Source organism: Microcaecilia unicolor, chromosome 3 (genome assembly GCF_901765095.1).
Source record: "Microcaecilia unicolor chromosome 3, aMicUni1.1, whole genome shotgun sequence".
In the NCBI taxonomy this organism is placed as follows: Eukaryota; Metazoa; Chordata; class Amphibia; order Gymnophiona; family Siphonopidae; genus Microcaecilia; species Microcaecilia unicolor.
In genome coordinates, this window is record NC_044033.1 from 336,978,414 (window position 1) to 336,990,958 (window position 12,545).

The following is a 12,545-nucleotide window of genomic DNA, read 5'->3' on the forward strand; positions in this document are numbered from 1 at the left end:
TAATGGGGCAGTTCTACAAACTGAAAAGTAGCAAATCTAGACTGGATGGTATTCATCCCAGAGTACTAATAGAACTGAAAAATGAGCTTGCTTAGCTATTGTTAGTAATATGTAATTTATCCTTAAAATCGAGCGTGATACCGGAAGATTGGAGGGTGGCCAATGTAACGCAGATGTTTTAAAAAGGTTCCAGAGGAGATCCGGGAAATTATAGATCGGTGAATCTGACATATTAAGAACAAAATTACAGAGCATATTCAGAAGCATGGATTAATGAGACAAAGTGAACATGGATTTAGTGAAGGGAAATCTTGCCTCACCAATCTACTACATTTCTTTGAAGGGGTGAACAAACATGTGGATAAAGGTGAACCGATTGATATTGTGTATCTGGATTTTCAGAAGGCGTTTGACAAAGTACCTCATGAAAGACTCCAGAGGAAATTGGAGAGTCATGGGATAGGAGGTAGTGTTCTATTGTGGATTAAAAACTGGTTAAAAGATAGAAAACAGAGAGTAGGGTTAAATGGTCAATATTTTCAAAGGAGAAGGGTAGTTAGTGGGGTTCCCCAGGGGTCTGTGCTGGGACCGCTGCTTTTTAACATATTTATAAATGACCTAAAGATGGGAGTATCTAGTGAGATAATTCAATTTGCTGATGACACAAAGTTGTTCAAAGTTGTTAAATTGAGGGAGGATTGTGAAAAATTACAAGAGGACCTTATGAGACTGGGAGACTGGGTGTCTAAATGGCAGTTGACGTTTAATGTGAGCAAGTGCAAAGTGATGCATATGGGAAAGAGGAACCTGAATTATAGCTACGTCATGCAAGGTTCCACATTAGGAGTCATGGACCACGAAAGGGATCTAGGTGTCGTCGTTGATGATACGGTGAAACCTGCTCAGTGTGCTGCTGCGGCTAAGAAAGCAAATAGAATGTTACGTATTATTAGGAGAGGAATGGAAAGCAAAAATGAGGATGTTATAATGCCTATGTATCGCTCCATGGTGTGACCGCACCTTGAATATTGTGTTCAATTCTGGTCACCGCATCTCAAAAAAGATATAGTGGAATTAGAAAAGGTGCAGAGAAGGGCAATGAAAATTATAAAGTGGATGGGATGACTTCCCTATGAGGAAAGGCTAAAGTGGCTAGGACTCTTCATTTAAATGGTTTCTCTCCTGTATGAATCCTTTCCTGCTGTTTGAGCTCAGATCTGCTTTTGAAACATTTATCATTTCACATTCTGAACACTTAAATGGTTTCTCTCCTGTATGGGTCAACTTGTGAAGTTTTACGAGTGATTTCTTTGTGAAACATTTATCACATTTTGAACATTTAAATGGTTTCTCAGCTATATGAATCTTCTCATGCTTTTTAAGATCAGACCTGATTTTGAAACATTTATCACATTCTGAACATTTAAATGGTCTCTCTCCTGTATGAATCCTTTTGTGAACTTTCAGGTGTGTCTTCCTTCTGAAACATTTATCACATTCTGAACATTGAAATGGTTTCTCTCCTGTATGAATCCTTTCATGTACTTTGAGGTCTGACCTCCTTTTGAAACATTTATCACATTCTGTACATTTAAATGGTTTCTCTCCTGCATGAACTCTCCTTTCATGATGGTTAAGCTCAGACATGCTTTTGAAACATATATCACATTCTGTACATTTAAATGGTTTCTCTCCCATATGAATTCTACTTTCATGCTGTTTCAGATTAGAGATGGATTTGAAACATTTATCACACTCTGTACATTTAAATGGTTTCTCTCCTATATGAATTCTCCTTTCATGCTGTTTCAGATTAGAGATGGTTTTGAAATATTTATCACATTCTGAACACTTAAATGGTTTCTCTCCTGTATGGGTCAACTTGTGAAGTTTTACGAATGATTTCTTTCTGAAACATTTATCACATTCTGAACATTGAAATGGTCTCTCGCCTGTATGAATTCTTATGTGAACTTGCAGGTGGGCCTTCTTGCTGAAACATTTATCACATTCTGTACATTTAAATGGTTTCTCTCCTGTATGACTCCTTCCATGCACTTTGAGCTCTGACCTCCTTTTGAAACATTTATCACATTCTATACATTTAAATGGTTTTTCTCCTGTATGAATCTTTTCATGGTTTTTCACATCAGACCTGCTTTTGAAATATTTATCACATTCTGTACATTTAAATGGTTTCTCTCCTATATGAACTCTCCTTTCATGCTGTTTGACATTAGCGATGTTTTTGAAACATTTATCACATTCTGAACACTTAAATGGTTTCTCTCCTGTATGGGTCAATTTGTGAAGTTTTACGATTGATTTCTTTGTGAAACATTTATCACATTCTGAACACTTAAATGGTTTCTCTCCTGTATGAATTCTTATGTGAACGTTCAGGTGGACCTTCTTTCTGAAACATTTATCACACTCTGTACATTTAAATGGTTTCTGTCCTGTATGGATCCTTTCATGCACTTTGAGGTCTGACCTCCTATTGAAACATTTATCACATTCTGTACATTTAAATGGTTTCTCTCCTGTATGGATCCTTTCGTGTCCTTTGAGGTCTGACCTCCTTTTGAAACATTTATCACATTCTGTACATTTAAATGGTTTCTCTCCTGTATGAATCTTTTCATGTTTTTTAACATCAGACCTGCTTTTGAAATATTTATCACATTCTGAACACTTAAATGGTTTCTCTCCTGTATTGGTCAACTTGTAAAGTTTTTTATCACATTTGGAACACTTAAATTGTTTGTGTACTATGTGAGCTAGTTGCAGGCTCCTTTTTTGACTGAGACTATCACATTTACAATATTTAAATGGCTTGTCTTCTGTGTGAGTTATTTCATGCAATTGCATATAGCGTTTGCTTTTGAAACATTTATCACAATGAAAACATTTAAATACTTTAAGTCCCACATAAACCATTTTATGCAACTGTACGTTCCTTTTCTCTGAATTTTCACATTCAGAACGGTTAAATGGTTTTTCACAGTATCCAGATAGGTTAGTTTTGTTAGTACCTTCACAGTCTTGAATTTCAGTCCTAAGCCTGCTTATGTGGCTTCTCTTTTCTCTGTCTAATTTTTCTCCTGTCTGGGCTTCTGCTTGCACACTGCTCGGTATTATGCTACTGATACCTCCCTGACAGGCAGCTGAAGGATCCATGCTGTCTCTGGAGGGGTCTCCATGTTTCCATTCCTTTTTCTGCTGTTTATTGCACTTTCTCACTCTTTCACTATTACTCCTAAATCCATCATCTGTTGAATAAAAAAAATAAAATACGAGTATGATCCTTAATTTTACAGCAATGGAAAACAACATACTTAAACAAAGGCGGCTGCGAGGAGCAGGAGCGAGGAGGCTGCATTCCTACTCTGGGACAGATGTAGACCCGGGGAAAGAGACGGAAAGGAGGGAGCTTTGTCAGGAGGGTGGGAGGGGGCTCAGGAGGTTAAAAAATAATTCTTTTTAAAGCGATGTGGGTGCCAGCCCAATACTCAGTTCATGTCTTGTGAGAGCCAGCTGGTAAATGCAAAACCCTGGGCTCCTCCAAAATGCCAACCCCTGTACTGACCTGCCCACTTTTTTTGTGAGTACAGGCAATATTCAGTGGTACTGCCTGCTTTAGTGCCAATTAATTTGAGGGGGTCAGGCAGTCCCAGGGGATTTAAATTGACAGGAGCCTCTGCAGCCCATTTCAATTGCTTTCAAGATTGTAATTGTGAACATCCAAAGCCCAAACTCACTGCAAACATAAATGTCTTGAATGACATATCCCCCACTATGTGTGTAAATGCCAATATTCTGACTGTGGCCGTGCCCCCTCCCAAACTTACCTTATGTCTGGGGGTCAGCTTCTGAGCTCGCTTCAGTTAGTTTTGCCTGAGTTAGCTCTGCCTCTCTCTCTGTATGCAGGCTGCTTCCAGCGTGGCTCTAATTACCTCACTATACTGCAGCTGTGTGGATTTAGCCTCTCTGTGTTGCAGTATGCTGGCTGCCTGTGGCTGGTAGGTGTGACATCATCAGGCAGGGCCTTGATAAGGAAGTGGTGTTCTTCTCTTCAGGGCCTTTGCTACTCTTGCTTTAGGTCCAGGTTAGTGTTAGTGCAGTGTGCACCTTTGACGTGTGTTTTGCTTTCCTGCTTTCCCCTCTCGGTGCTTTGGAAGCACTTATGTGGCTTCTGTGTGTAGTGCTTTGGAAGCACTTTTGGATTTTGTGTTTAGCTTCCCTGTGTTTTCTTTGTGGCTCCCCTGTTGTCCCTTTTAGTGCTAGGAGCATTTCTGGTTGTTTGGTGCGTAGGAGCACCTTAAGGACTATATAATACATGAAGTGTCTCACATCTCGTGTAGTTCACACCAATTCTTCTCTGATTTAACTTGCTTGGTCAATAGATCTTCAACGTGCTGTAAGTCCACGCACTAAATTCCAAAGTTATAATCCAATGTCTAATCAGTTCAAATCAGTCCTCATGAAGACGCTTATATCTTAAGCACCAACGGATGTGACATCTTCACCGCTCACATCCCCTTTCAACTGGAGACTTGCATGGACAAAAAGCAGTATTCTCACCACATACTTCAAACATTCATACGGTTTGAAGTATGTGGTGAGAAGACTGCTTTTTGTCCATGCAAGTCTCCAGTTGAAAGGGGATGTGAGCGGTGAAGATGTCACATCCGTTGGTGCTTAAGATATAAGCGTCTTCATGAGGACTGATTTGAACTGATTAGACATTGGATTATAACTTTGGAATTTAGTGCGTGGACTTACGGCACGCTGAAGATCAATTGACCAAGCAAGTTAAATCAGAGAAGAATTGGTGTGAACTACACGAGATGTGGGACACTTCATATATTATATAGTCCTTATGTTTGAATTTTTCAAGGGACTTGATGGTATATGTGAGATCAATTGTTTATATGTGAGAGTGTGGGTAACAATAAAGAGTAGACTTATTTTCTTAACTTTCATAGGGAGACATTTGGTCTTCCCTGATCATTTTTCTTCCATTAGTTCCTCCAGAACAGTTCAGATGAGGGTGTTTTGCACTCCTACCAGCAGCTGAAGAGCCTTTTCTGTAATCAAAACACTGGGTTAGTTCTGAACTGCTCTGAAGGAACTAAAGAAAAGAAAAGAAACCTAAAATCACATGTCTCCTTCCATCCAAACTATGCCGCCTTAAAAAAAACACAAGAATGCCCAGGACGCCTTACAAATTTCTAGATGTGCCACCAAACCACTCCCTGTTCAGGAAGGCGCTTGTCCCCTCGTATCATGCACGTTTAGCACTTCTGACACCAGGCAACCTCTAAGGCAGCTGTTCCCAAACAGTGGGTCATTTGCAAAATCCTCATTTGGGTTAAGAAGCAGTTAGAACAGCATTGGCATTCTCCTCTTTCCCGCTACCACCGCTGCCAGGCAGTTGCCTCTCAGGATTGGCAGCAGCAGCAGTGGTAAAAGTAGCAGCAACCCACAGAGGTCCCTCTCCCTGCACTCAAGGCTGAGAGTTCTGCTGGTCCTTCCCACAACTATCAGCTTCACATGTAAGATGAGAGACCCACGTAGCCTGGTGATATGTTACACTGCTCCTTTCGACTACAGAGGAAAACAGATTGAGTGTTGAGGGGGATTGAGAAAAAAAGGCATTAGTGAGAAGCAGAAACAAAGAGGAAGGGCTGCAGAACAGGGGGACAGAGAAAGAGAGTAAGAAGAGGCTGGATGGCAAAGGAGACAGAGAGAGTGAGACAGACACTCCTAAAGAAACCACTCCTAAAGAAACCCTCATTGGACCCTACCTGTCCCTCCAACTATCAACCCATCTCCCTCCTCCCTTTCCTATCCAAGATGCTTGAACGTGGTGTTCACCATCGTTGCCTCGACTTCCTATCATCTAAAGCAATTCTTGATCCACTTCAATCTGGCTTTCGCCCCCATCATTCAACCGAAACGGCGCTCACTAAAGTCTCCAACGATCAGCTCCAGGCGAGATCCAAAGGGCTTTATTCTATCCTCATCCTTCTTGATCTATCTGCTGCTTTTGACACAGTCGATCACAGCTTACTCCTCGATACGCTATCCTTGCTTGGTTTTCAAGGCTCTGTTCTTTCTTGGTTTTCTTCTTATCTCTCCGAACATACTTTTAGCGTATAATCTGGTGGATCCTCTTCCTCTTCTATCCCACTGTCAGTTGGTGTACCTCAGGGATCTGTCCTGGGACCTCTACTTTTCTCCATCTATACTTCTTCGCTTGGTGATCTGATCTCATCCCATGGTTTTCAGTATCATCTTTACGCCGACGACTCCCAGATCTACCTCTCTACACCAGAAATCTCAGCAGGCATCCAGGCCAAAGTTTCAGCATACCTGTCTGACATTGCTGCCTGGATGTTTCACCGCCATCTGAAGCTAAACATGACCAAGACTGAGCTTCTTATCTTTCCACCTAAACCGACCTCTCCTCTCCCCCCTTTCTCTATTTCTGTGGATAATACGCTCATCCTTCCCGTCTCATCAGCACGTAACCTTGGGGTCATCTTCGACTCCTCCCTCTCCTTCGCTTCACATATTCAACGGACTGCTAAAACCTGTTGTTTCTTCCTCTATAACATCACCAAAATTCGCCCTTTCCTCTCTGAGTATGCAACCAGAACCCTCATCCACACTCCTATCACCTCCCGCTTAGACTACTGCAACTTGCTTCTCACAGGTCTCCCACTGAGCCATCTCTCTCCTCTTCAATCTGTTCAAAATTCTGCTTCACGACTAATATTCCGCCAGTGTCGTTATGCTCATATTAGCCCTCTCCTCAAGTCACTTCATTGGCTCCCTATCCATTTCCGCATTCAGTTCAAACTCCTCTTACTGACTTACAAATAAATTCACTCTGTACCTCTCCACTCTCATCTCTCCCTACACTCCTCCCCGGGAACTCTGCTCACTGGGCAAATCTCTCTTATCTGCACCCTTCTCCTCCACCGCTAACTCCAGACTCCGTTCCTTCTATCTTGCTGCACCGTATGCCTGGAATAAACTTCCTGAGCTGGTACGCCAAGCCTCATCTCTAGCCATCTTCAAATCTAAGCTAAAAACCCACCTCTTCAATGCTGTTTTTATCTCCTAAACCTAACCCTTAACTGTCCCCTATCCTTGATATGTCCTGTCTGTCCTAACCCTTGTCCCTTACTTGTCCTGTCATAATTAGATTGTAAGCTCTATCGAGCAGGGACTGTCTCTCCATGTTCAAGTGTGAAGCGCTGTGTATGTCCGGTAGCGCTATAGAAATGGTAAGTAGTAGTAGTAGTAGAGAGAGGGTGAAGAGTAGAGATTTGCACGGGGACAGAAATCTTACCCATCCCAACCCGTCCCCACAAGAATTTAACCCATCCCCATAAGAATTTAATGGTACATAAAAGTAAATTCCAGTCAGCTCCCTCAGTCTCTCTCTGGATTTGAGCCACAGCACTGTAGGCAAGGAAAGGAAGCTGAAACTCAGAATACTCTGGTGTGCACATGTAAGATTTGCCTCTGATTTACTGGCACTGTGTGCTGAGAGGTCACCACATGCACACGCCAGTAGGTCAGGTGACATCCAATGCTCATGCCTGTGTCAGAGCTGAGGTCTGGGCATCAGCCTGGGAGCAAAGAGGATTAATTGTAACATAGTAAGTGACAGCAAATAAAGACCTGAACGGTCCATCCAGTCTGCCCAATAGTCACACTCATTATCAATTCATGATTAAATCAACGAGTGTGATATTATATACTTGATTATGGTCTTTCTTTCATGTTTCTGCAACATAGACCATAGAAGTCAACTGCTGAAGTTCTCATTGAAGCCCACTTCAGTCTATTCATCTTCCCATTTGTGGGATACAGACCGTAAAAATCTGTCCAGCACTGTCCTTATGTTCCAGCCACTGAAGTTGCTGTCTAAGCCCTTCCTAGCCCATCCTAAACCAGACTACCATATATTAGACAGAGACCACACAAGTCTGCCCGGTATTGGCCCTAGTTAATCACAGCCAGAGTCACCATCTAAGTGTCACTTGACACATCCACACACACATGCAGCCATTTAAGGTTAGGTTTTTTATAACTTCCATTTTCTAATTAGAGATCCTCTATGTTCATCCCAAGCCTTTTTGAATTCCATCATCATTTGTGTCTCTACCACCTCAATGGAAGACTTTCCACATTTGTGCTGTTAAAGCAAGGAGGAGGAGGAGGACAAGACAGCACTCAAAGAACTTGTTACTCGGTAGATGAGAGGCTGGTGCAGTGCAGCTTCCACTTCCACGGGAACTCCACAGAACTGCTTCCATCCCTGTGGGATCCACGAATCCCGTTCCCGTACAGCTCTCTAGTGAAGAGCTTTTACTTCAGCGAACATAGAGAAAGAGAGAGATAAAGGCAGAGAGAGAGAGAGCGAGAGAGAGTGAAGAGGATCCATGGCAGTGGGGGAGGAGGAAGGGGAAATCCCGGTAGGGCTGTCCACAAATCTACATTTGCCTAGGGACCGATATAGTGTTAATCCGGCCCTGGTGGAATACCCAGGAGAGCAAACGATTAAAGGGTGGGAGACTGTAGGTTGTGGCTTGGAATGGGATGTCCCATAAGAGGCCTGACTACTGCGGATCCAAAATTTCTGAGTGTTATTATCTTGTCAGATTTAATTGCTCTTCCTTTGCCTGGGGTTAGGTATCCTAATAACTTCAGGATTACTTAATAGTGTGTGTTATCTTTAACTCACTCCCTTTACTGGTACTTAAGATATTTTACCATCATTCCGGGTGTTTTGCATAATACATCATCTCTGAATTCATTTTTCATTGCTGCCAATTAGAGAATGACACAGGGAAAATTTTGTCCCCATCCCTATGGGCTCTGTCTCTGTCACCACAGGCCCCATCTGCATTGCCGTCCCTGCAGGCCCTGTCCCTGTCCCGTGGGCTCTGTTCTCATCTGCAGAAGCCTCGAACACTTATGATTCTATATTTAAATGTTTTCATTAAAGTATAAAAAGGAACAATATCTTGTGCAACTGTGGTTTATAAATCACAAATAGAAAATAACAACAACGAGCAACTATAATAACCCCACCACCACCACCTTCTACCCTTCCAACCCCAACAAAAGCTGACTTCTGCTACCCCAAGGAATCCTAATTCACTCTGTTAAAATGTTCAGGGGTACAAAATACTGTGTACACATTCTGTGTGCCCTAGAGGGGAGAAATATGCCCTATGAAGCACTGTTATGATTTTTTAATCTGTGGATGAATAAGAAGTCATCAACAATTTCAAGCTCTCCTGTCTTCCACAGTCCTTCCTGCAATAGAAGATGTGCTGGTAGCAGGATGTACAGGATCCCGCAAGCAAATTTTGATAGCTGTGGCCAACATGTTTGCTTGTTCTTCCAAAAAATAAAAATATTGTCTGCATCAATCAAGCATAAATAACAGTCCAGTTCATTACAAGGCTTCAAAGCAGAAAGTGACACGGGGACAAAGTTTGTCTCAATCCTCATGGGCTCTGTCCCCATGGTTACTGCAGGTCCCTGTGTCATTCTCTACTGCCAATATCTCTCTATATAAAATGCACCTCCAACGTTCTAATGAAGCCTCAAGTTTCCCAACATTCTAAAAATGTAGTGGTGTAGATCGATGTTCCTCCATGAGTGTATGTATGCCTTGCCCTCGCGTCACAACATGATGACGTCGAGGGCGGAGCACTTACACTCAACGAATCGCATCGCCCACCCATTCCTAAGCAACAAAAAGTGACGTCAGACGCATCGTGAACCAATACAAACAACCTGAAAGAAAGAAGGGAGGCCCATGGAAAATTCTCATTACATCAGTGGCAAAAATAGAGAACAGAAAAAATTGCCGGTGTTTTGGTTTGAAAGAATACAGCTCTACAGCTTGCTCAGGCCTAGGAGGAAGTGAGAGAAGGAGGCAACTCTCCACTCCCGCCCCGCAGCAGCCCAGGCAGAGACCCAGACTCACACTCACAACCACCTGCTGCTCAGTGACGTCACTCACCTTTGCTTTCCACTCCCGCCCCGCAGCAGCCCAGGCACAGACCCAGACTCACACGCCGCTTGGTGACGTCACTCACTGACGCTAAACCCTTCCAGACCGCTGGGGGCGTGTCCTCGAGACTACGGGAGGAGGGGGCGGGGCAATTGGGGACCTGGTAACTGTCCCGACGAAGTTTCTCCTGTAAGATCTGGCACGGGCCTCGGCAGACTGACTGGGTTACAATTACCTCGCATTATGACTACCATCGCCCCGCCCTCGCGTCACAACGCGATGACATCAAGGGCGGCGCACTGACACTTGGGAGGAAGCAAGGGAGGAAAGCAGCCTGAACGTGGGAGGAAGGGAGGGAGGCAGGCAGGCAGCCTGGTCGGAGGGAGCACTAGGAGGGAAGGCCACGACCCTGAAGCTGGGAGGGGGAGGGGAGGAAAAAGGGGAGGGGGAGGGGAAGGAGGGCGTGAGACGGAGGGGGCACCCCTGCCGCACACTCTCATTCTCTCTCACACACACACTCTCACACAGACAGCCTCACTCTATGTCACACACACACATTCGCACATTCACTCTGTCTCTCTCTCTCACACACACTCTCTCAAACATACACACTATGATGAAAACCTTGCTAGCGCCCGTTTCATTGGTCTCAGAAACGGGCCTTTTTTACTAATTGTCTAATAAATAGCCTTTCTATTTTTATTAACATCTGAGCCTTGTGTCCCATCCTTATTGTTTATGTTTTAGGACTGCAAGTGGGAAGTCTTGATCTAATTCCCAGGGTACTAATTTACCATTATTTCTTTATTTTTGCTTCTCACTTGTTGCCGTTCCTTTCCTGAGGTTTGGCAAAACGTGATTTGTCCCCTAGCCAGTCAGATTTTCAGGAAATCCACAATGAATTTTCATCAGAGAGATTTGCATGCACTGCCTCCACTGCATGCAAATCTCTCTCATGAATATTCATTATGCATATCCTGAAAACCTGACTGGCCGGGGTACCCTCCAGGCCCAGGCTTGGGAACACTGGCACAGAGTGTTTATCTGGACTCCATAAGGCAGTTTTATAAACTACTACTACTTACTACTTAACATTTCTAGAGCACTACTAGGGTTACGCAGCGCTGTACAAATTAACGAAGATGAATAAGAAACAAAATAAAAAAATCTTGCCTGTTAAAGGAGAGTGAACCTGTTCAGATGTCTCTGATTCAGGATGATCCATGAAGGGGAGATCTTCCTCTTGTTTAATGTTCAGTGAGAACACAGATGTTACAATTGGGAAGCCTGTGATGAGAAAACAAGGGTATTCAGCGAGCCCTGAGAAAATCTGTTTTTTAATATAAGACTAAGTTTCCACATCTTTGATGTTGATGATCCATCTCCTGTGATCTGAAAATGCAAAGCCCTTTAACTCCAAAACATTCACTTACTTGTTCTGGGGTCCTTCATGTTTTCTTTTCCCTCTAGTTCAGTGTTGCACAAAATATTTCTAGGGGGTTCAAAAATGAACTGAGTCACCCCAGTTTTGAAATTTAAAGAAGTATTTATTGAATAATAAGAGAAGTATCCAAAAACAGAAATTCTGAGAAATACATCATAAACAAATATGACGGAATTTCACTGTAATATCATATACCAGTTACACAGAACATCATGAAAAATGAACAAAATGAAAATCTCTTACAAGTAGCCAAATACACTCCAAAAGATACTTCTGTATTTTATTTTTCGGTTTATTAAAAGTACTCCCCTACCCATTCCCCAAAAGAAAATGAAAAAAGGTAGGAAAGGAATGGAAAAGGAAAAGAAAAAATCCCCTCCCTCTCATCCCATCCAATCCCCAAATCTTAAAAGGAACAATAAATTATAAAAGGCTCCCAAATATCCTCCCACTTAGAGAAAGTGTGATGACTTATAGCCCACAATCTTTCCATTTCACAAATATACCACAGCTTATTCAACCATGATGTCAAGGAAGGAACTTTTGAAGACTTCCAATGAGCAGCTAGCGCAACTCTAGCAGTTGGCATAACATGGCGGATCAATATGCCCTGAGATGTGGTGAGACCTGGAGGAGTACCAGGAACAAGAAAAATTCAGGTGACCACTTAATAGATTTAGAAAGCCATTTCTGAAGTCTATATTGAATTGCTTTCCAAAATGCTCGTACCATAGTACAGGTCCACCAGAGATGACCCATGGTACCCCTCTGGCCACAACCTCTCCAGCATAATGGCGAAATAGTGTTAAACATATGAACAGGAGTCAAATACCACCTGTATAAAACTTTTACTGCATTCTCTTTGAAAGGAACAGAAACAGACGTCTTTAATAACGCATGTTCCATTTTTGTACACCTTACACTATTTGCTTTATTTAAATTAATGTTGCTGGTTTTTAAAATACTAAAAGGGATGGCCCCAGCAATGTTATGACTTTATATACTCCTTGAAGATATTTGCATTCTTTGGATGACGTTCAATTTCAACTTCCA

The 12,545-nt window shown here is 42.6% G+C and overlaps 1 protein-coding gene across 1 annotated transcript; it reads right to left on the reverse strand.

Annotated features, from left to right (window-relative positions):
- Positions 1–1,167: 1,167 nt before the first annotated feature.
- LOC115466871 (oocyte zinc finger protein XlCOF6-like) lies at positions 1,168–3,261 on the reverse strand (the record flags this gene model as incomplete). Its single annotated transcript, XM_030198444.1, has 1 exon — positions 1,168–3,261. A coding segment is annotated over exon 1 (2,013 nt), but the record flags the coding sequence as incomplete, so codon positions are not given.
- Positions 3,262–12,545: the final 9,284 nt, after the last annotated feature.